Source organism: Lolium rigidum, chromosome 6, assembly GCF_022539505.1.
Source record: "Lolium rigidum isolate FL_2022 chromosome 6, APGP_CSIRO_Lrig_0.1, whole genome shotgun sequence".
Taxonomy (NCBI): Eukaryota; Viridiplantae; Streptophyta; class Magnoliopsida; order Poales; family Poaceae; genus Lolium; species Lolium rigidum.
The window spans coordinates 333,654,185-333,679,856 of NC_061513.1; the positions used below are offsets into that span (position 1 = coordinate 333,654,185).

The 25,672-nt window shown below is 46.9% G+C and overlaps 1 protein-coding gene across 1 annotated transcript; it reads right to left on the minus strand.

Moving 5' to 3' along the window:
* Positions 1–237: 237 nt before the first annotated feature.
* On the minus strand, positions 238–717 carry LOC124667469 (17.5 kDa class II heat shock protein-like). Its single transcript, XM_047204741.1, has one exon. It carries the CDS (start codon positions 715–717, stop codon positions 238–240), a length of 480 nt encoding a protein of 159 aa, XP_047060697.1.
* Between the last annotated feature and the right edge of the window lie 24,955 nt (positions 718–25,672).

Consider the following 25,672-nt stretch of genomic DNA (forward strand, 5'->3'; position numbering starts at 1 on the left):
GCATTTCGAAAAAAAAACTGAAAACGTACGTGCATGCATGTACTGATCATTTCATTCCATTTGCTGAACCATCACAACTCTGCATGGCTCCGTCGGCCACCATACAAGCAGTACATCAAAACGTATCATTTTCATCGCATTCGCAGCAAACTCAGTCACTGATAATCAATTACTAACCCCTCTCAGCTTCGATTCGACGTGCAGGCAGCCGGCAGGCAAGACCACTGGTTCTCCAACTCATGCGACCTGGACCTGGATTGTCTTGGGCTTCTTAGGCTCGGGCGGCGGCAGCTTCTCCACAGACACGGTGAGCACGCCGTCGCGGCACACGGCGGAGATCTTCTCCATGTCGGCGTTCTCCGGCAGCACGAACTTGCGCATCAGCTTCCCCATTCGGCGCTCCATCCTCACATACTTGGCGTCCTCCTTCTCCTCCCTCCGGCGCTCGCCGCTGATGACCAGCACCCGCTCGTCCTCCACCTGCACCTTGATGTCGCCGGACCCGAGCCCCGGCATGTCCACCACGAACGCGTACGCGCCAGGGAGCTCCTTCACGTCGGCCGGGGTCGCCGCCATGGCGCGCGCGTCGCGGACGTAGGCGCGCGTTGGGCCCTGCTTCTCGCCTCCGGCGTTGCCGCCCTCGCCGTCCGGTATGTCGAGCAGATGCTGCAGCGCCGTCATCAGCGGGTTCTCCAGCCCGAACACCCTGCCCTCCATTCTTGCTTGCTGATCTGAAGACTAGATATGTTTTCGACAGTGGTTGGATTTGGATTCTTGATTTCCTTTGTGGATTTGCTCGGTGGTGATGCGACGGGAGGAGGAGGCGGGGCTTATATACCTGGCTGGAGGCGGGGAGTCTCGAATGTGATGGAAGCTTCTCCAAGGTGGTGGAACGCGAGCGGTGCGGTGGGGGTGTCAAGGCGAGGTGATGGAGAAACTTCCAGAGCGTTGCTTGGATTAGCGATCTTACTAATTGCCTGTGTTCGGTTGTTTTATTACGCCACGTGTCATTAGGGAGGCAGGCGTGACAAGTGTCTCTCCCTTTCTCCACAGGAGAGAGAGAGGATCTCTGAAAAAAAGTGTCTCTCACTTTTCGTTCTGATCTTTGCTATTGCCACCAAAAAATAATAATACAAAATATTTCAAATTTTTATTTCGCACATATATCTCAACAACCTATAGTGCACACCAAGTTTCGCGGAGTCTGCTCTATATATAGTGCACACCAACCTATATATATATCTTTACTAGTATTAAATCTGGATCGGTCTGGTAGGTCGTACGTCATCCCTTCCGCTCGCGAGAAAAAAGATAGCCGTCTCCTCGTTCGAACCGAGCGATGCTAAAACAAATCTTTAAGGTCCGTACTAGCTTCATGACAGTAAAACAGACGGGCACGAGGCTGGCGCGCGGATGCGGCCGTGAGGGAGATGCGGTGGCGGTGGCGTTGGCGGCGTTCACCCGCGGGGTGGTTGGCTGGTGGTGGCAGCTGGGCACGCTGGAGATTGGCGTGCGCGATGTGGGAATTGTGTGAGGGCCGCGTGCAGCGTGGTACTGCAGGAGGCAGGCGAGCTGGGGCTGGCACTGGATGGCACCCGCGTGGAGCGGCCGGCGGCGGGGTGGGGCCAGGCGTAGATAGCGCGCGGGCGGCGATGCGGCTCGAGGATATCTGAGGATCCGATCGCGACGACGTTCGTGTTCGTGTTTCTTTTGGAAGAAGATGTCGAGGCGGCCACGATTCCGGAGCATCTGGACAATGGGGTGGCTGGAGCTACAGCGCCACGATACGAGGAGCTATGCAACCTTGGTCCTGCCTCTCCCAGCTCGCTGATAGGGATGGCCGCCGCCGTCGTCGAACTCTAAAGCCATCCAGATTTAGTCGGAGGCGCTCTGAAGCCATCCAGATTCAGTCGGAGGCCAATCCAGTCGGAGGTCGTTCGCTACTGCTCACGTCTTCCCGGCTGGCCGGAACCCGAACGAACAACGCACGCCCGTCGCTGGCGAAGGCTTTCTTTTCTTGGCAAGTTAGAACATTCGGCACTCGATTGGGACTGTATTTTTACGGGGGATTGATCGATTGGTTCTGTTGTATGCTTCTTTGTGGGTGCAGTGAATTAAAGGCACGAAAAGATGCGGTGTTGTTGCTAGCGTTAGGCAGATTACTGCTCACCAAACAAGAAAAGAAATCAAGCCAAGATGACGACGAATTATGAACAGACCACATGTATTTTCAGATCCTGATGAGCCAGCTCCACCTGCTTGTCTCGTCACCCTATAATCGTAAGTGCAAGCTGAACCTGCGAACCTTGAGTATATGGTATTGTTCTCATGAAGTAAGCTGCTTCCTGTTCTGATTATTGAACCGAAGTTATCGTATTATTTTATTCTAGGGTATGAATAGATTGTGTTCCAGACTGTAGAATGAGAACAGGCTGGCACGTGCAGGCAACCACCAATTTTTTCCACTACATGGATAATTGACAACTACTTGGTATATGCTTTAGCTCGTACAAATCTTGCCAAAGTTCCACCTCAGCTAATTTTAGTTCTGAACCGCTAAACTAAAGTAATGTGCACACAATTTAGCAGATTAAATTATTTGTTATAAAGTTTAGATATGAACTATGCCATATTATGGAGTTGGTATCACAACATGTCAACATGGAGAGACAATTTAAATTGTTGATCTATGCACTTGACACATCTTTCCTCTTTGGCCGAATGCAATCTTTTTTTTCTAAAGTATTTCATATATAGTATACATATTTATTTAATTTTGGCATTGTGTCTTTCTATTTTTTATCTTTTATTTCTAAAGAGCTAACTTTGTTCCACAAAATGTGGTAGGTACTATTGGAGGTTGGGACTTCTTTCCTCTTTGCCCAAGTGAAATTCTGCAGCAATAAGCATAACGAATAAAAAATGCAACTAGCACACCACGAGAACAAGGATACACGGAACAACGAGAGAGCGCGGGGCATGCCTGATTGATCTCGGACTCCATAGAGTCATGCTAGGGGAGAGGACACCGTCTAAGTGACGGAAGGAGGACAAAGATGACACGAATATGTCGACATCGACATGTATTTGGTGGCAACCCGTAGCAAGGCACGGGCACTTTTGCTAGTTTACTATTAAATCTCAATTGGTCTGGTGCGTCGTGCGTCGCTGGTTGTTTTTTATTTTGGCCCCTCACAAATCTAGAAATCAACCCGCAGCCCTTCTCCACATCTCCTGGTTTGATGGAGAACAGCGGGCCGAAGAAGGACAAAATCAAGCCCGGCCATCTCATCTGCGGCACGCCGACACCCATAAAACTCCTCTCACACCTTCTGGCCTGATCCTCCTCGTCGCTGTTGAGTGGCAGGACGGATGGAGCCAGGTGCGGTGGGGTGGTGGTGAAGCATGTGAGGCCGGGGGACATGAAGGAGTCGCTTCAGGTCCGCGCCGCGTGCCGGGTTGCAGGCCAGCGCGTCTCCGGCCTGGGGTCTACGCGGGCCACGAGGGAGCGGAGGAGATGCTCGTGGAGAGATGGACGGGCACGGTAGGGCGCTGGTGCTGCTGCTTCCGAAGAAGTCAGTGAGGTAGAGTCGTAGAGGTGAAGCGATCTTTCTTGTCGAGGTACTACCTCGGAACCGTTCCCCTCGCGTCGCCCCCTCCAGGCGACCGAGGGGGCGAAACCCTAAGCGCGCCACCGCCCGGCCCCCCTCCTCCTCCGCCCCTCCTTGTCGCCCCCAGAGGTGACGCCGGCCGAAGGCCGCGTCGCCGGTGAAGGGGGCGGCGGGGATTCCTTCCTCGGCCCGTGGTCCTCGCTCCGCGGCGCAGCAGCATGGGGGCTGGTTGCTGCGCGGCGGCCGCCATGGCTGGGGCGCTGCTCGGTGAATCCCTCCTCCATCTGGGGGCGATTGCGGCTGGTGGTGACTCCGGTGGGGATCTTTGGACGCCGGAGCGGCGGCTCCGGATGGTGGCAACGGCGTCGTCTTCTACGCGGCGAGCGGCGGCCGTGGGTGGTGCGGGCCCGTGTCCTCGGCCGTGCGGGCGGCGGGGAGGCGGCGAACGAGTGGTGCGACGCTAGGGGCCCTCCGCCGGCCCGCGGCGTCAGATCTGGGAGATCTCGCCCCCGACCGGTGAAGCTCGCAACTCTCGGCCAGATCTGCGTGTTTGTGGCCGGGTAGTTGGTGGTGGGGTTGGTCGGGACCGGGGGAAACCTCTGGCCGGCGGTGGCCACGACGTCGTCGATGCCCCTGGCGCCGATTCCCTCCTTGGAGGCTTTGTTGGGGTCCCTTCTCCCTCCCCACCCAACCCCCTACCCAGGGTGAAAACCCTAGTCCCTGCTTGGGCGGTGGCGGCGTCACGATGTCGTTCCCCTTCCTGAAGGCACCGTCCGGGGCTGCTGGGGTGGTTGGCAAGGTTCTTCTGTTGTCGGTGGTGGTTCTTGGCGGTGCTCCTTGTGCGGCGTTGAGCCAGGTCTGGAGGTTGCTCCGCAAGCTTGGGTCTGGTGGTGATTGCTGCTTTTTGTCTGCCGATCCTCCTGGTGCGCCTTCGTTCGTCAGCGTGCGTCCTCTGGACGATGATGTGGGTAGCAGTGGCCGTGGCGTGGCTTCTGGTGCGGCAGGTGGTCTTGATCTCTCCTTTGAACTTCGGGTAGTCTCGGCGATGGTGCGTTCTTGGGGGAACCTCTCTGCCTTCCGACGGTGCGGCGCCCTGCGACCCGGGGCGAGAGGGAAGGGATCCCTCTTCGGAGTCAAAGACCGTGTGCTGGCCTCCTTTCGTTCTTGTGGTAGAAATGCAAGCAGTGTGCCTGCGGATGATGCTCCCTACTGCCCCTGCTTCTCCTGGTGTCGGTGTTCGAGAAGACGGTGGACACGGCGTGTCAAGCGAAGCTTGTAGTTTTTATCCTTTGTTAGCTTGTGTATCTGTGTCCTATTCGCTGTGTTTGCTATGCATGCACTTTGTATCCGCCGGTTTCGTGGCTTTATTAATTTAAAGCAGGGCTTAGGCCTATGTTTAAAAAGGTAGAGTCGTAGAGAGCAGATGGGGACGGAAAGCGGCTGTATGCTGCTCTTGGGGACAGACGTAGCGAGATAGTATATCTACGGCTGTGTTGCTTGGCTGATTTCTGCAGGCTATTTCGTGATTTTCATTGATTTACTAGCTATTCATGTCTGCAGCTGCTTTACTGAGACGTACGAGAGAAACAAGATTTTTTAATACAGTGATCAAGTGATCTGGAAAGTGATTTGGAAAGCTGCCTATTGCTAGATGTATCTATGGTCAAGTGATTTGGAAAGTCGATCGATCAGAATAGTACTAGCTGGTTAAGTACTACATCGACCAATCAGTTCAATCGTTCCTCTCGTCAGCATGCCTAAGTGCCCAACCTAGCTACTCTATTTCTTGCTTCTCCTGATCCGCTTGATCTGCCGCACAAGATGGAATGCAATGGTGCATGGCACCTATCCTATTTCTCACGTCCGCTCCAAGATCTTTAAACCTCCCTCGCACGCATGGCGCACAACGACAAGGCCGGCCACAACAGCGGCGGCCTGCTCCGCTCGTTGCAGCTTAGTCTCGACGAGACGGATGTACTGTACTGGCAGCGCATCCCCGTGCCAGTGCTGTACAAGCTCCCGCACGGCTGGCACATCTCCAATGCCGGCTTCGCCGTGCCACCAGCGCCACCGGCAGGACTACAGACGCGGGTCCTCGCCAGTGAACGGTCGAACCTGCTGACGCCGGCGGAGAGGAACCTGACGGCCAACGCGCTCAACAGCCCGGCTTGGGCGCGGAGATTCGAAGATGAGCGCGATGTCGAGCTCGCGCGGGAGGTCGGACGCGCGAGCGGCCGCTTCAACAACATCGGCCGCCGTTCCTGGTGGCACGGCCGCGACGTCGACGATACGCTGCGGCAGTACGGCTTCCGCCAGCGCACCGCGGCGACCCACCGCGCGTGTCGTTGTACTTCCCGCTGGCGCAGTGCATGGCGTCGGCGGCGCCGACTCTGCAGATGGCGTCAGAAAGGACTGCAGCGTCCGGGAACTCACGCAGCGGATCATCGGCAGTCGGCGACTGCACGCGCTCGGCCGCGCCCGCGCCTCCTTCCCGAGGCATCATCATCCGCGATGGGGTGAGGCGCGTGTCCTCTGCTCCGGCCTGTCGGAGGACGGGTGACGTGGGCATTACCCTTCGGGTAACCAGTATTGCCCTATCTGGTATTGACAAATTGGAGGCCCATGAAGATACCCGAAGGCGAGATGGGCCACTAGGTCGGCGCACTAGAAGATTCCTTGACGGGCAAGACAAGGAAGCGAACAAACAAGGAAAGATTGGATCTAAACTACTGTAAACCTAGTCGTACTCGGCTAGGACCCTTGAGACCTGGCCTCCTATATAAAGGCCAGGAGAGGGGCTGCCGAGGAACGGAATCGATCTTAGCAATCTTAGCCAGGAAAAAAGCTTAGAGCTAGGTCATCATAGCAATAGCCATCTCGACGAGATCTCAGCCGAACTATTCGGCACCCCATTGTAACCCATTATCATCATAATCAAGAACAGACAGGCAGGACGTAAGGGTTTACCTCATCGAGGGCCCCGAACCTGGGTAAATCGCTCTTCCCGCTTGTCTGTGAACCGATGTCTTGTGTCAGCTTGCAGGATTCCCTCAACCCTAAGCCCCTATCGGAGGGCATTGGCGAGGAGTACCCTCGACAATTGGCGCCGTCTGTGGGAAACCTGTCGGCACAAGGCAGGTCATCGGCAGCACCGAGCTACGTCCGCGGCGTTCTTACTCGAGTCACCGACGCCAGCAAAGTCAAGAGACCCGATCCGCTGCGGATCCTTCGAATTTGTACCGCACCGCGAAGAGCTTCACCCGAACTTTATGGCAACATCTTGTAACACGGAAGCTGTTTTCAGTGGCGTCCACTTCGTCGTCGACTCCGGAGGTTTTCTCCGCCTCCCCGGGGCCGGCGCGTCCCAGGAAGGTGTCCCTTCGGCAGCAACCCTAAAGGCTTCGCCCAGAAACATGCGAGAGAGCGACCGGGAAAATCTCGACGCCACGGCTGGACAAAGAAAGAGACGAAGGAGTTCGCACCGTGAAGAGGAAGGCCAAACAGCAGCCCACTCTCAATGCTATGACATGTCATCAATCAGAGGGCGCATCCGTTCTCCACACCTCTCAGCTACAGAGCAGCTTGAAGCACCATGTTATCTCCACTCTTATTTCGATCCTAAGGATGGTCGGGAGAAGTCCAGCCATCTGTTAAGGAACTGCCGACACTTCCTTGAGATTCGGCAGTTCTGCGACGATCTTAGAGCTGAAGCCACATCAAGAGTTCGCATAATGGAAGAGAAGGCGAGGTCCTATTGTCGTCAGCCAGAGCCATATGTACCAAAACCATACAAGCCAATGGAAAAAATCGAATATGAACCAGTCGAGGCATTCCCAGCACTGCGTGGATGATGACCCACAAGTATAGGGGATCGCAACAGTCTTCGAGGGAAGTAAAACCCAATTTATTGATTCGACACAAGGGGAGACAAAGAATACTTGAAAGCCTTAACAGCGGAGTTGTCAATTCAGCTGCACCTGGAAACAGACTTGCTCGCAAGAGTTTATCAGTAGTAACAGTTTTATAGCAGTAGCGGTAGTGAAATAACAGCAGCAGAGTAACAAAGACAGCAGTAGTGATTATAGTAAACAGCAGGATTAAAATATTGTAGGCACGGGGACGGATGACGGGCGTTGCATGGATGAGAGAAACTCATGTAACAATCATAGCAGGGCATTTGCAGATAATAATAAAACGGTATCCAAGTACAAAGCAATCAATAGGCATGTGTTCCAATTATAGTCGTACGTGCTCGCAATGAGAAACTTGCACAACATCTTTTGTCCTACCAGCCGGTGGCAGCCGGGCCTCAAGGGAAACTACTGGATATTAAGGTACTCCTTTTAATAGAGTACCGGAGCAAAGCATTAACACTCCGTGAACACATGTGATCCTCACGTCACTACCATCCCCTCCGGTTGTCCCGATTTCTGTCACTTCGGGGCCATTGGTTCCGGACAACGACATGTGTATACAACTTGCAGGTAAGACCATAAACAATGAATATCATGATGAAATAATAACATGTTCAGATCTGAGATCATGGCACTCGGGCCCTAGTGACAAGCATTAAGCATAACAAGTTGCAACAATATCATCAAAGTACCAATTACGGACACTAGGCACTATGCCCTAACAATCTTATGCTATTACATGACCAATCTCATCCAATCCCTACCATCCCCTTCGGCCTACAGCGGGGAATTACTCACACATGGATGGGGGAAACATGGCTGGTTGATGTAGAGGCGTCGGTGGTGATGGCGGCGATGATCTCCTCCAATTCCCCGTCCCGGCGGAGTGCCAGAACGGAGACTTCTGGCTCCCGAGACGGAGTTTCGCGATGTGGCGGCGTTCTGGAGGGTTTCTGGCGACTTCGACTTCTCCCCGTGCGTTTTTAGGTCGATGCCAATAAGTAGTCCGAAGGAGGGCGTTGGAGGCCGGCCGAGGGGGCCACACCATAGGGCCGCGCGGGCCCCCCCTAGGCCGCGCCGCCTTATGGTGTGAGGCCCTCGGGCCTCCACTTTATTTGTCCTTCCGGCTCCGTCGCATTCGGGAAAATAGGGCCTTCCGTCAAAATCCCGAGGTTTTTCCCCGAAAGTTGGATTTCTGCACAAAAACGAGACACCGTAACAGTTCCGCTGAAAACAGCGTTAGTCCGTGTTAGTTGCATCCAAAATACACAAATTAGAGGCAAAACAATAGCAAAAGTGTTCGGGAAAGTAGATACGTTTTGGACGTATCAACTCCCCCAAGCTTAGCTTATTGCTTGTCCTCAAGCAATTCAGTTAACAACCGAGCGATAAAAGAACTTTCACGAACACATTTGCTCATATGATGTATATATTCTCATGATATGGCTAATACTTAAGCAGTTCATAATAAGATACATGGAAATAAGATCATCTAACAGCTATGTCAATCATGAAGAGGTACCAACAATTAATAATAAGCATCATGAATCATGTATATAAGCAGGATTGCAATGTTCATAAAAGAATATGATAGAGTGGTATCTCGCTTGCCTGTATTTGATCGGCAAAACATAAATGCCCGGGCACCTCTGGAGTTCATACAAAGACTAGAAGTAGTGATTGTCAAACACAAAAGCATCAAAGTTATACCACAATCAATCATATTTTGAGACAAGCATATTATACTAAGAATGATAGTTGTGCTCTCAAGAAAGTGCTCAAAGAAAGGATGGAGACACAACATAAAAGTAAAAGATTGACCCTTCGCAGAGGAAAGCAGGGATTAACATGCGCTAGAGCTTTTTATTTGTAAAGCAGGAGTAAAATTATTTTGAGAGGTGTTTGTTGTTGTCAACGAATGGTAATGGGTACACCAACTACCTCGCCAACCGGACTTCCAAGAGCGGCTCCCATGAATTATTTGCATTTTTATGTGGCACTCCTTCCAACCTTTCTTACACAAACCATGGCTAACCGAATCCTCGGGTGCCTGCCAACAATCACATACCATGAAGGAGTGCCTCTTTTAGTTTAATTTTATTATGATGATGACACTCCCCCCAACCTTTGCTTACACAAGCCATGGCTAACCGAATCCTTCGGGTGCCGTCCAACAATCACAAATCATGGAGGAGTGTCTATTTAAGTTAATTAATTCGGGACCTGGGAATCCCATTGCCGCCTCTTTTTGCAAAATTATTGGATAAGCGGATGTGCCACTAGTCCATATGAGAGTCCGTCAAAAGTAAATGACAAGGTTGAAAGCTAAACACCACATACTTCCTCATGAGCTATGAAACATAAACACAAATTAAGAAGCATTTTGAAGGTTTTAAAGGTAGCGCATGAGAATTTACTTGGAATGGTTTGAAATGCCATGCATAGGTATTTATGGTGGACACTCCGGAATAACTTGGTTTTCATGTGTTTGGAAGCACGAGCAGCGTTCCCGCTCAAGTACAAGTGAAGGCTAGCAAAAGACTAGGGAGCGACAAATCAAGAGAGCAATAACTGTAATAATCATGCTTGCGGCAAAATAAATTAACTGAGGCATAAAAGTGATACAAGAACTCTGAAGCAATGTAAATCATTGAGGCTTAATTGACACTTGTTCAGTCATATGCATGCGTGAGCATGTGCCAAGTCGATATAAATGAATTATTCAGAGGAGGATACCACAATATCATATCTATCTATGAATAAAACAATGCAAGCAAACATCCATGACATGCTACTCATATTAATAAATTGGAGCTAAACATGAGAGATCATGAACTACTAGACTTTCTTAAATGACATATACCTCACATGAACCAACTAAGCATTCTCACATGGATGAGTATATGTACAAAAATGAAAACAAATAGAGTTCATACCAGCCTCTCACCACAATCAGATTGTCGTAGATCGTCATTATTGCCTTTTCACTTGTGTAGCTTGGATAATATGAAATGAAAACCACGCTCCAGCCACGGAAGACCATTGAACTCATAATGAACTTTACAAACCAAATAAGAACAGCAAATATTTTTGGTGTTTTCGAATTTGAGAACAAGAACAAAAGGAAACAAGCAAACAAAGCAAAAATCTTTTTGGGTTTTCTTATAGCAAACTAGCAATAGCAATTAAAGAGAAACAAATGCAAGAAACCAAGATAAACAAATGGTGAAGAGAAACAACAGAAATACTTTTGGTCTTTTTGTGTTTTGGGAAAGAAACAAAGTGAAAGCAAGAAAAAGCAAACTAAAAGAAACACAGAAAAGCGAGATGGCAGAAATCTGCCAAAACCTGACAGCAGTACAGAAATCGATTTTTATAAAAATCTTACGTTGCTCAGCTCGAAAAGTGTTCAACTAATGAAAGTTAGATAACAACCTGGGGAACCTGCACAAAAATTGGAAGCTCAAAATAACGCTCTGGCTGTGCGCACGAATTTTTCTAGTAACAGTCCAGAATCTGTTTTCAGGCAGCACTTCCCCAAATATCATCTCCCTCTCATTAGAAAACCACTCAAAGAGACTAAACAAGTATGTGCAAGTATCCAGCAACCATAATATGTAAAGAATGAGTGATGCCGGTATACCTCCCCCCAAGCTTAGGCTTTTGGCCTAAGTGGAGTTCAATCCCATCGAGGCCATGAAGTAGTATCCCCGTAGTACGACGAAGATGGATCATATTCCGGGTATGTGCTAGAAGAAGCACCCGGATACGTGACGGTGCAGTCGTAGGAGGGCTCGGCGTCCTCGGAGTCATGCTGCTGGTGGAAATCTTGTATCTTCATATGTTCATCCACCTCCTCCTTAGTGCGCGACCATGGTTCCCCGTCAATACCGAACAAACCCGGTTGGGGAAGAGGGATTTCCTTCTCATCCCCGTCAGCAAACAACATTCTATAGACCATGTTATCTACAGTGGAATCAGTGGTAACAAAATGATGGCTTTTCATAGCAGTGATATCAAGCCTCCTAGGGGTTAATGGCACATCATTAGGATCAATAGGAAGCTCTAAATATGCTAAAACGCGCGAAGCAATAATTCCTCCAAATATAGGCCCCTTGTTAGACAAGCGGCGAGCAATAAGAGAACCAAGATGATAAGATGTCCGTCCAGTGAGTGCAATATTCAAGAAGGCAAGATGGTAACTAGAAATATTGCTAGTGTTCTCCCTACCAAGTATGCTAGTAGCAATGTAATATGCAAAATATGTAATGGCGGGAGTTGAATGTTCCTTATCTTGCCCACCTGAATGGTGCGACAGTCATCATTGGTGATCCCTCGATAGAGCTCCAACAAGTCTCGGGGGTTGTCATCAATCCTCCTTGCTGTACCTATAGGGGCAATATCCAATGCACGACAAAATTCTTCCAATTCCATAGTAACGGGATTACCATAGATCTTGAATGCAACCGTCGGACTATATTGCGAGTTTTGGAACTTGAAGCTCTCGACGAAAATTTTGGTGAGCATGTAGTATTGCTCCCTTTCATCTCCAACGTAGGTGGCTAAACCCGCCCTGTTGACAAGGGTGAAGAAATCATCCAATATCCCTGCATTTGTCAGAAAATCATAACATGGGAAGAATGAAGCATTAGGAGCCCCATTGTCCTCTTCGGGCGCAAAGCTAGGCGCGATGATGTCCTCATTGTACGACCGCCTAATTTGGGTGGCGGTCCTAGAAGGCCTCCCGGTGCTAGTTGTTCCTTTCTTGAACAATTCTCCAAATTTGAACTTCTTCATCTCTTTTCTGAAATTTTCAACAAACAATATAAAACTTGATTTGGTGACATATAATTGAGGAAAACTACCATAGGAACTTGCTAGAGTACTAATCATGCATCAAAACTAGTTTCTACCACTTAGAACAAGCATGCAAGCTCACTAAACATGTTACCTACAACAGCAAAATATTCAAGATATACTCAACCAAACAAAATTCTATTTGGATAATCGAAGGAGTCACATACCGGAGAGCAAATGTGCCAAATTTCAGACAGAAATCTGGGCTGAGCAAAGAGATAGAAAAATCCTGAGCTCTTGGGCAAAAACGCGAGTGAACGAAAGTTGGTTCGAGTTTTTTCGGGAGAGAGAAGATGCTGGGAGGAAGAGATGAAGAAGTGGGGCAAGGAGGGGCCCACACCACAGGGTGGCGCGCCCCCCTCCTTGGCCGTGCCGGCCTGTGGTGTGGCACCCTGTGGTGCCCCACAGGTCATCCTCTGGTACTCCCAGGTGCCTCGTCGAAAAATAGGACCAACGGTGTAATTTTCGCGAATTTTTGAAAACTTTGAAAAATGCACATTTCTGGGTATTAAGTTTATTATTATTGGCCAGGAAATTTTTTGAAATCTCCAATTAACTAAGGAACTTTGAAAAATAAAGGTGCTACAGCAACTAGAGCAAGTGGAGGAAGAAAGAGATGTTGTTTACCTCCTCTATGCATATAAAATGTATCTGTTAACAAGGTTGATCAAGTCTTGCCACCAAATAATTTTTACATAGCATATGAAGAAATAAACCTCAAATCAATCATGTTACCTTGAATTGTATTGATATGGATCCAATCATAAGAGTTTTATATTCTTCTTTAGGCTCATATATAGGACAATCGATAGTTCCCACTTTGATAGTTCTCACATTAGAAATTGTATTAACTCCGCACGCTTTTTCAATCCTCTTGGGGAAATAGACGGTGTGCTCCTTATCATCAACATTGAAAGTAACCTTTCCTTTATTGCAATCAATAACAGCCCATGTGGTGTTAAGAAAAGGTCTCCCAAGAATAATAGACATATTATCATCTTCAGGCATTTCCAACACAACAAAATCAGTTAATATCAAGCAGTTATTAGTAACTTGAACAGGAACATCCTCACATATACCAACAGGAATAGCAGTAGATTTATCAGCCATTTGCAAAGATATATCGGTAGGTATCAACTTATCTAAGTAAAGTCTCTTATAAAGAGAAAAAGGCATAACACTAACACCGGCTCCCAAGTCACATAGAGCAGTTTTAACATAATTATTCTTAATAGAACAAGGAATAGTAGGTATACCTGGGTCGCCCAACTTCTTTGGAACTTTGCCATTGAAAGAGTAATTAGCAAGCATAGTAGAAATTTCCTCATTGGGGATTTTCCTTTTGTTAGTAACAATATCTTTCATATACTTTGAATAAGGAGGCAATTTAATAGCATCGGTCAAAGGGATTTGCAAGAATAAAGGTTTCATCCAATCACAAAATTTATTATATTGTTCTTCTTCCTTTGATTTTAGTTTCTTAGCAGGAAAAGGCATTTGCTTTTGCACCCAAGGTTCTCTTTCATTACCATGTTTCTCAGCAATAAAATCTTCTTTAGTATACTTTTTATTTTTAGCATGCTTTTCAGGTTCTTCTTCAACCTCTTCTTTATCAGGAGTATCATTCTTATCATTATCCTTATCATGTTCATTACCACTTTCAGTTTTAGCATCAGAAATAGAAATACTATTAGGATCATTAACAGGTTCAGAGGATTCTACAACATTTTTATGTTTCTTCTTCTTTTTCTTAGATGGAGCACTAGTTTTAATGCATTGAGAATCTTGTTCAATTCTTTTGGGATGTCCTTCAGGATATAGAGGATCCTGAGTAGAAACACCACCTCTAGTTGTTACTTCATAAGCATGTTTTTCTTTAGCATTATTTCCTAACAAGTCATTTTGCACTTTAGTGAGTTGATCAATTTGAGTTTGAACCATATGAAAATGTTTAACAAGCATCTTAACATCATTGGAGGTTCTCTCCACAATATCATGCAATTCACTAATAGCTCGAGAATTTTCCATTAAATGATTCTCTACTCTCATATTAAAATTTTCTTGCTTAACAATATAATTATCAAACTCATCTAAGCATTGCGCAGGAGGTTTTGAATACGGAATATCTTCTCTAGTAAAGCGTTGAAGGGAGTTTACCTCAATCATGGATGAAGGGGAATTATCTCACATATATCTTCTATGGGAGGTAGATTCTTCACATCTTCAGATTTAATACCTTTCTCCTTGAGAGACTTCTTGGCTTCCCTCATATCTTCATCATTCAATTTAATTAAACCCCTCTTCTTCAATATCGGCGTTGGAGTTGGTTCAGGCATAGTCCAATCATCATGATTCCGGCCTATTTTAGCCAATAATTCTTCAGCTTCGTCCGGAGTTCTTTTCCTGAAAACACAACCAGCACAGCTATCCAAGTATGCCCTAGACTCAATGGTTAGTCCACTATAAAATATATCAAGTAAATCATGCTTTTCCAAATCATGGTCAGGCAGAGCTCTAATAAGAGAACAAAATCTCGCCCAAGCCTCAGGCAATTTCTCTCCATCTTCCTGATCGAAATTATAAATTCTCTGCAAAGCAATATGTTGAGCACTAGCAGGAAAGTATTTCCGGAAGAAAACATCAAGCAATTCTTTTGGACTTTTAATAGAATTAGGTGGCAAATTATTATACCAAGTTTTAGCGTCATCCTTTAATGAGAATGGAAAGATTTTAGCAACAAAGTAAGTACGCTTCTTAACATCATCAGAAAACACACTACTCAGAGTAGATAACTCAATCATGTGTTCAACAGCACTTTCTTTTTCAGTACCACAAAAGGGTGTTTTCTCAACAATAGCTATATGAGTTAGATCAAGAGAAAAATCATAATCTTTATCCTTAATGTTTATAGGAGATGTGGCAAATTTAGGATTAGGAGACAGTTTATATCTAACAGCATGGTCTGCAAGCAACTTTTTAATTTTTCTTGCATCAGTAGTAGCATTGCATTTTTCAATAAAATCATCATTAAGTTCCACATAATCTTCATCAAGATCATCACTAGAGTATTCAAGTTCAGGTGAATTAACAGGTGTAGTAGCATTAGGAGTTTCCAGTATTTTCAATTTGTCTAGACCTAGCAATTGTAGCATCTAGAAAAGATCCCAATGAACCACTATCATCAAGCACAGCAGAAATATTATCAATATTATGAGAGTTTTCAGATTTAGCAGAAGTACCAGCATGTGAAGCATGTGTCGGTGAAACAAGTTTATCAATCACAGATGGTGAATCAAGAGCAGCAGAGGTACTCAGAGTTGTACCTTTCCTTGTAGTGGATGGTACTATAGCGACCTTAGTATCGCGAGGTTTACCCATGATGGAGAATTTGCAGCGAACAATATCAATCCAAGTGAACTTCCAAATAAAGCTATGCTCCCCGGCAACGGCGCCAGAAAATAGTCTTGATGACCCACAAGTATAGGGGATCGCAACGAGTCTTCGAGGGAAGTAAAACCCAATTTATTGATTCGACACAAGGGGAGACAAAGAATACTTGAAAGCCTTAACAGCGGAGTTGTCAATTCAGCTGCACCTGGAAACAGACTTGCTCGCAAGAGTTTATCGATAGTGACAGTTTTATAGCGATAGCAGTAGTGAAATAACAACGAGCAGAGTAACAAAGACAGCAGTAGTGATTATAGTAAACAGCGAGGATTAAAATACTGTAGGCACGGGGACGGATGACGGGCGTTACATGGATGAGAGAAACTCATGTAACAATCATAGCAGGGCATTTGCAGATAATAATAAAACGGTATCCAAGTACAAAGCAATCAATAGGCATGTGTTCCAATTATAGTCGTACGTGCTCGCAATGAGAAACTTGCACAACATCTTTTGTCCTACCAGCCGGTGGCAGCCGGGCCTCAAGGGAAACTACTTGGATATTAAGGTACTCCTTTTAATAGAGTACCGGAGCAAAGCATTAACACTCCGTGAACACATGTGATCCTCACGTCACTACCATCCCCTCCGGTTGTCCCGATTTATGTCACTTCGGGGCCATTGGTTCCGGACAGCGACATGTGTATACAACTTGCAGGTAAGACCATAAACAATGAATATCATGATGAAATAATAACATGTTCAGATCTGAGATCATGTCACTCGGGCCCTAGTGACAAGCATTAAGCATAACAAGTTGCAACAATATCATCAAAGTACCAATTACGGACACTAGGCACTATGCCCTAACAATCTTATGCTATTACATGACCAATCTCATCCAATCCCTACCATCCCCTTCGGCCTACAGCGGGGGAATTACTCACACATGGATGGGGGAAACATGGCTGGTTGATGTAGAGGCGTCGGTGGTGATGGCGGCGATGATCTCCTCCAATTCCCCGTCCCGGCGGAGTGCCAGAACGGAGACTTCTGGCTCCCGAGACGGAGTTTCGCGATGTGGCGGCGTTACGGAGGGTTTCCGGCGACTTCGACTTCTCCCCGTGCGTTTTAGGTCGATGCCAATAAGTAGTCCGAAGGAGGGCGTCGGAGGCCGGCCGAGGGGGCCACACCATAGGGCCGCGCGGGCCCCCCCTAGGCCGCGCCGCCTTATGGTGTGAGGCCCTCGGGCCTCCACTTTATTTGTCCTTCTGGCTCCGTCAGTATTCTGGGAAAATAGGGCCTTCTATCAAAATCCCGAGGTTTTTCCTGAAAGTTGGATTTCTGCACAAAAACGAGACACCAGAACAGTTCTGCTGAAAACAACGTTAGTTCGTGTTAGTTGCATCCAAAATACACAAATTAGAGGAAAAACAATAGCAAAAGTGTTCAGGAAAGTAGATACGTTTTGGAAGTATCAACTCCCCCCAAGCTTAGCTTATTGCTTGTCCTCAAGCAATTCAGTTAACAACTGAGCGATAAAAGAACTTTCACGAACACATTTGCTCATATGATGTATATATTCTCATGATATGGCTAATACTTAAGCGAGTTCATAATAAGATACATGGAAATAAGATCATCTAACAGACTATGTCAATCATGAAGAGGTACCAACAATTAATAATAAGCATCATGAATCATGTATATAAGCAGGATTGCAATGTTCATAAAAGAATATGATAGAGTGGTATCTCGCTTGCCTGTATTTGATCGGCAAAACATAAATGCCCGGGCACCTCTGGAGTTCATACAAAGACTAGAAGTAGTGATTGTCAAAGACAAAAGCATCAAAGTTATACCACAATCAATCCTATTTTGAGACAAGCATATTATACTAAGAATGATAGTTGTGCAAAACAATAGCAAAAGTGTTCGGGAAAGTAGATACGTTTTGGACGTATCAGTGGACAGATCAACATGATCCACAAGACCAGCTTTTCGAAAAGAGAAATCAAAAAGTTCTCCCGAGAAGTAAAATACGCGGAAGTTGCCATGGTTGATACGCCGGATTTTATCGATTGGTCGAATCAGAGCATCACCTTCAGCAGGGCGGATCACCCGAAGGCCGTCCCAAGGCCCGGTCACGCGGCCCTCGTTCTGGAAGCACAGATTGGAGGATACAATATGGGCAAAGTATTTATGGACGGTGGAAGCGGCTTGAACCTGTTATTCGCCAGCACAATGAGGGCAATGGGTCTAACAGTCGACATGCTAAAAGAATCCGACACAGGGTTCCACGGCATTATACCGACTCGACCCGCCTACTCGCTGGGTAAATAATCATTGGACGTAGTCTTCGGCACGCCCAGTAATTTCAGGAAAGAAAGGATTGAGTTCGAGGTAGTCGACTGGGAATCTTAGTACCACGCCATCCTCGTCAGACCTGCATTTGCCAAATTCATGGCCGTGCCTCATTATGCATACCTAAAGCTAAAGATGCTAGGCAACAACGGGACCCCAATAACCGTTCACGGAAGCTTCGCTCGGTCAGACAACTGCGACAGGGAATTTCAGAAGATCGCCTCGAAATTTGGAGCCAAGGAAGAACTCAACGCGATCGACGCCATTACAGATCACACACAGCCACCAGCCGACAATCGAAACGCAAGATCCGATGAGTTCGACACTGCAAAGGAAACTAAGAAACTGCAGGTGCACCCTACTGATCCGAAGAAAACGGTCAACACCTCGGCTGACCTAGATGTCGCATAGGAAAGCGCGCTCATCGAGTTCCTCCGTGAGCGTTGGGAGATATTTGCATGGGAAGGATCCGACATGCCAGGTATCCCCAGGGAACTCGCTGAGCACGCCCTAAATGTTGACCCGACAGCCAAGCCAGTACAGCAGTCGATGCGACGATTCTCTGAACCCAAAAGAAGAGCAATCGGTGAAGAAGTTAATCGGCTCCGCAAGGCGGGATTCATCCGAGAGCTTAAGGAATCTGAATGGGTGGCTAACCCGATCATGGTGCCAAAAAGGACACAACCGCCCTTCGTATGTGCATCGATTACACTGGCCTTAACAAACACTGCCCGAAAGATCATTTCCCATTGCCTCGAATAGATCAGATAGTCGATTCTACAGCCGGATGCGATCGTCTCTCTTTCCTCGATGCGTACTCCGGGTACAACCAAATCAAACTGAAGAAGGAGGACCAGGAGCTAACCGCGTTCATCACTCCACACGGCGTTTTCTGCTACAACGTCATGACCTTCGGGTTAAAAAATGCAGGGGCTACTTATCAATGCTGCATGCAAGCCTGCCTCGCGGAGCAGATTGGAAGAAACATTGAAGTCTACATCGACGATATCGTGGTGAAAACAAAGCACGCAGCCACACTCATCAATGACTTGCGAGAGACCTTTGACAATCTGGACAGATACAAAATTAAGCTAAATCCCAAGAAGTGTTTCTTTGGAGTGCCAGGAGGACAAGTACTTGGGTACTTCATATCAGCCAGAGGAATCGAGGCCAATTCCTTGAAGATCAAAGCTATTCTCGACATGGAACCGCCAAAAAACATGCACCAAGTGCAGCAGCTGGCAGGCCGATTAGCAGCGCTTAGCAGGTTCATCGCGAAGCTAGGAGAGAAAGCTTTGCCCTTCTACAATTTGATGAAAAAGTCAGAAAAGTTCGAGTGGACAAAGGAAGCACAAGACTCCTTTGACAACTTGAAGAAAATCTTATCGACCTCCCCGGTGCTCGTAACTCCGCGCGAAAAGGATACACTGCTGATGTACATAGCCGCTACAGCTCAAGTCTTCAGTAGCGTCCTGGTTGTCGAACGAGAAGAAGCAGGGAGAGTTCATGGTGTGCAGAGGCCTGTTTACTACCTCAGTGAAGTACTTACCCCCGCAAGACAGAGGTATCCTCATCACCGAAGTTGGCATATGCGGTATGGAGGTCGGCTCGCAAGGCGAGGCACTACTTCACGGAGCACCCGATCAAAGTTGTGAGCGAAGCACCCACGAAGAGCATAATGACCAATCCGGAAGCCACAGGTCGAGTATCTCAATGGGCCATCGAGTTAGCACCACACGACATAATTTACGTCAACCGAACGGCGGTAAAATCCCAAATCCTCCCAGATTTTGTGGAAGATTGGATCCAATCACAGACACCAGCAACACCCGACATGTCGGGGTCATGGGTAATGTACTTTGATGGGTCAAAACGGAGTACAGGAGCAGGGGCAGGAGTGGTGCTGATTTCACCACAGGGAGATAAAATGAAGTATATACTGCGTATGAATTTCTCCCTACCGACAAACAACGAAGCGGAATACAAAGCACTGCTACACAGAATGAAAATGGCGAAGGCGTGTGGCGCTACGCGCCTAGAAATCTACGGAGATTCGAACTTAGTGGTCCAGCAGTCAATGAACTTGTGCGATGCAGTCAGCGACAACATGGTTGCTTATCGGCAGCTGTATCAGAACATGGAAGCTAAATTCGAAGGATGCGAGCTTAAGCACATCGGCAGAGCCAGTAACGAGGAAGCCGACACTTTGGTGAACATCGGGTCCACATGCTCCCCCATTCCAGATGGAGTTTTTTACGAAGTGATCGCTCAAAGATCAATTAAAGAAAAACCGTCTGCAAAACCATCGAGTGAAGAATTGGGAAAAAGCTCATTGCAAAAACCTTCGGCCGAAGAATCTCCAGTCCTTTCTTCCGAGCAAGTCCTCCTCCTCGAGCCTCTATGGACCAAACCATTTTTAGCATACCTATCGAAACAAGAGCTGCCAGAAGACTCTGCGGAAGCTAAGCGAGTCGTTAGACGATCAAAGGCCTTCACAGTAATAAATGGTGAGCTTTACAAGCGCAGCATCTCAGGGATCTTCCAAAGGTGCATCGCCATTGCCGATGGAAAAGCACTGTTGCGCGAAATACATGAAGGAACCTGCGGGCATCATGCAGGAAGCAGAGCCCTTGTGGCGAAGGCCTTTAGGGCAGGATTTTACTGGCCAACGGCAGCATCGGATGCCAGGGATCTAGTCATGAAGTGCGATGCGTGCCAACGTTTCTCGTCAAAACCACACGCTCCTGCAATGGATTTAATGACGATACCTTTGGCATGGCCGTTCGCTCAGTGGGGACTCGATCAAGTTGGACCACTGCCAAGATCATCACCCGGAGGACACACGTATTTACTGGTTGCAGTCGACAAATTCACTAAGTGGATCGAGGCAGTACCAGTGCGAAATCAAAAGGCTGAAACAGCGGTTCAATTCTTCAAAGGAATAACATGTCGATTTGGTATGCCCCATAGCATTGTCACTGACAACGGTTCCAATTTTGATTCCGAGGAATTCAGAAAATTTTGTGATGATGGGCGAATCAAATTGAAATTTGCATCAGTCTCTCACCCACAGACCAATGGCCAGGTGGAAAGGATCAATGGTTTAATAGGGGATGGTTTAAAGAAACGCCTTAAAGGTGCAGCCGGAGCCTGGGTTGAAGAATTACCATCTGTGCTATGGAGTTTGCATACCACCCCCAACAGGTCGACTCAATACACTCCGTTCTTCTTGGTGTAAGGAGCCGAAGCAGTCCTGCCAGCCGACGTACGATTTGAAGCACCTCGAGTAACAGCATACACAGAGTCCTCCTCCAATATCGCGTTACAAGATGCTGTCGACCTCCTTGACGAAGCACGAGATATCGCCCTGGCAAGAACAACGGTCTACCAGCAAGCACTGAGAAATTATCACAACCGACGAATACGCAGTCGAAGTTTCAGTGTTGGAGATATGGTACTTCGGTTGAAGCAAAAAAGACCCTTGAAGTGATACCAGGAGGAGCCTATCGGCTCAAGAATCCAGAATCAGGAAAAGACGTCAAGAATCCGTGGAACATCACGCAATTGCGACGGTTTTATACATAGGATACGATTGTTCCTTTTTTTCAACGGCCTACAAGGTTGCTTTGCATTATGAATAAAGATCTAATCAGATTTCTGTTACCCTTTTTTCTTGCTTCAGGCTTTGGCACCCGAACGAAACGTTCGGAACCGCTTCCATCGGCTCTTACTCCCATCGGGAGCGTTGGCCTAACTCCCATCGGGAGCATTGGCCTAACTCCCATCGGGAGCGTTGGCCCAGAAGAAAAACGTGTTTACACGATGACATTAATTAAATACTCTCAGCGAGAGCTAAGATTAATGACATACAAAAACAACCAATCCAAGCCTCGAAAATACGCGAGTGCTGCAGTCGATGGTTACATTAAAGTAAGGCTCAAACAGGTGCACCGTGTGACGAAGCCGAACTTTCGCATAAAGTACATATCGACTTCGCAATAACATTGCATAAAATATAACGAAGTCGTCGAGTAAGCAGGTTGAACTGATCACTCAGCCGCACTCGACAATAAAATATCAATCGAATAAACATAAGCGTGCAGCGTACGCAGCAAACAGTCTTACGCAAAATACAAGGCTATTACGTTCATAATCGGGATCCCCGGTCCCAGTGGACCTTCAGTTCCTTTTCGAGACATGACTCCATCCGTGAAACAATGGTGTGAGCAGGACCTCTAGCAGCATCATAGTACTGGCCTAAATCCCTTTCAGTGTCTGCCACGGCTCTTAAATCTAAAGATGGATGGCATGCTGATGTCTACGGGTCTTCTATTCTTGTAGACAGTGTTGGGCCTCCAAGAGCAGAGGTTTGTAGAACAGCAGCAAGTTTCCCTTAAGTGGATCACCCAAGGTTTATCGATCTCAGGGAGGAAGAGGTCAAAGATATCCCTCTCATGCAACCCTGCAACCACAAAGCAAGAAGTATCTTGTGTCCCCAACACACCTAATAGGTGCACTAGTTCGGCGAAGAGATAGTGAAATATAGGTGGTATGAATGAATATGAGCAGTAGTAACGGTGTGTAGTTGATGGTGGTAATATGGTAGCAGTAGTAACGCAGTAAAACAGTAAACAAGCAGCGATAGCAGTATTTAGGAACAAGGCCTAGGGAATAGACTTTCACTACTGGACACTCCCAACTTTGATCACATAACAGAATAGATAAATGCATACTCTACACTCTCTTGTTGGATGATGAACACATTGCGTAGGATTACACGAACCCTCAATGCCGGAGTTAACAAGCTCCACAATTGAATATTCATATTTAAATAACCTTAGAGTGCAAGAAAGATCAACACGACTAAACCAAGTACTAACACAGCATGCACACTGTCACCTTCACACTATGTAAGAGGAATAGATCACATCAATACTATCATAGGAATAGTTAACTTCACAATCTACAAGAGATCATGATCATAGCATACGCCAAGTACTAACACGGATGCACACACTGTCACCATTACACCGTGTAGGAGGAATAAAACTACTTTAATAACATTGCTAGAGTAGCACATAGATAAATTGTGATACAAAACACATTGCAATCATAAAGAGATATAAATAAGCACTTCACTACGCCATTCATAACGGTGAGTAAGTATTCGTGAAATATAGCCTAAGAGACCCACACGGTGCACACACTTGTCACCTTTACACACGTGGGACAAGGAGTCTCCGGAGATCACATAAGTAAAACTCACTTGACTAGCACAATGACATCTAGATTACAAGCATCATCATATGAATCTCAATCATGTAAGGCAGCTCATGAGATTATTGTATTGAAGCACATAGGAGAGAGATGAAGATGGCGGTGGAGATGGCAGCGGTGTCGATGGAGAAGCCTTCCGGGGGCACTTCCCCGCTCCGGCAGGGTGCCGGAACAGAGACTACTGTCCCCCAGATCTTGGCTTCGCGATGGTGGCGGCTCTGGAAGGTTTCTGTGGGTTTCGTCCTCCGTAATAGGGTTTTCGCGACGGAGGCTTTAAATAGGCGGAAGGGCAGCGTCAGAGGGTCGAAGAGGCGGCGGCACCATAGGCTGGCGCGGCCAGGGCCCAGGCCGCGCCACCCTATCATCTGGGGCCCACAAGGCCCCCCTCCGCGGCTCTCGGGTGTTCTGGATGCTTCCGGTGAAAATAGGAACACGGGTCTTGATTTCGTCCGATTCGAGAATATTTTGTTACTAGGATTTCTGAAACCAAAAACAGCGAAAACGAGAGCTGGCACTTCGGCATCTTGTTAATAGGTTAGTTCCAGAAAATGCACGAATATGACATAAAGTGTGCATAAAACATGTAGATAACATCAATAATGTGGCATGGAACATAACAAAATTATTGATACGTCGGAGACGTATCAACATCCCCAAGCTTAGTTCTGCTCGTCCCGAGCAGGTAAAACGATAACAAAGATAATTTCTGAAGTGACATGCCATCATAAACTTGATCATATTGTAAACATATGTAATGAATGCAGCGATCAAAACAATGGTAATGACATGAGTAAACAAGCTGAATCATAAAGCAAAGACTTTTCATGAATAGTACTTAAAGACAAGCATCAATAAGTCTTGCATAAGAGTTAACTCATAAAGCAATAAATCAAAGGAAAGGTATTGAAGCAACACAAAGGAAGATTAAGTTTCAGCGGTTGCTTTCAACTTGTAACATGTATATCTCATGGATAATTGTCAACATAGAGTAATATAACAAATGCAATATGCAAGTATGTAGGAATCAATGCACAGTTCACACAAGTGTTTGCTTCTTGAGGTGGAGAGAGATAGGTGAACTGACTCAACATAAAAGTAAAAGAATGGTCCTTCAAAGAGGAAAGCATCGATTGCTATATTTGTGCTAGAGCTTTTATTTTGAAATCATGAAACAATTTTGTCAACGGTAGTAATAAAGCATATGAGTTATGTAAATTATATCTTACAAGTTGCAAGCCTCATGCATAGTATACTAATAGTGCCCGCGCCTTGTCCTAATTAGCTTGGACTACCGGATCTTTGCAATGCACATGTTTTAACCAAGTGTCACAATGGGGTACCTCCATGCCGCCTGTACAAAGGTCTAAGGAGAAAGCTCGCATTTTGGATTTCTCGCTTTTGATTATTCTCAACTTAGACATCCATACCGGGACAACATGGACAACAGATAATGGACTCCTCTTTAATGCATAAGCATGTGGCAACAATTATTATTTTCATATGAGATTGAGGATATATGTCCAAAACTGAAACTTCCACCATGAATCATGGCTTTAGTTAGCGGCCCAATGTTCTTCTCTAACAATATGCATGCTCCAACCATTAAGGTGGTAGATCTCTCTTACTTCAGACAAGACGGACATGCATAGCAACTCACATGATATTCAACAAAGAGTAATTGATGGCGTCCCCAGAAGCATGGTTATCGCACAACAAGCAACTTGATAAGAGATAAAGTGCATAAGTACATTGATACGTCCAATTTGCATCACTATTTTATATCATAATTTGCTGTTATTCATTGATATATTTCATATTGGGACACAATACTTATGTTATTTCATCTATTGTGCATGTTTCATGATTATTTGGGGATTGAGCACCGGAGCTAGGATTCTGCTGGAAAAAGCACCGTCAGGATGCAATATTTCGGAAGATCAACTGTGGAAGGGAGTTTTACCAAAAATCCTATTTTTCCAGATGACGGAGGAAGCCGGAAGGGGAGCCAGCTGGACCCGGGGTGGGCCCACACCATAGGGTGGCGCGGCCCATGGCCCGGCCGCGCCACCATGTGGTGTGGAGCCCCCTCGGCCCCTTTCGCCTCCTTTTCTTCGCGAAACCCTTCGTCCCGAAGACCTAAGCCACGAGAGGAATCCTCACGAAAGGTGACAGCCGCCTCGCGGGGCGGAGAACACCAGAGAGAAAAGAGCTCTCCGGCGGGCAGGAATCCGCCGGGGAAATTCCCTCCCGGAGGGGGAAATC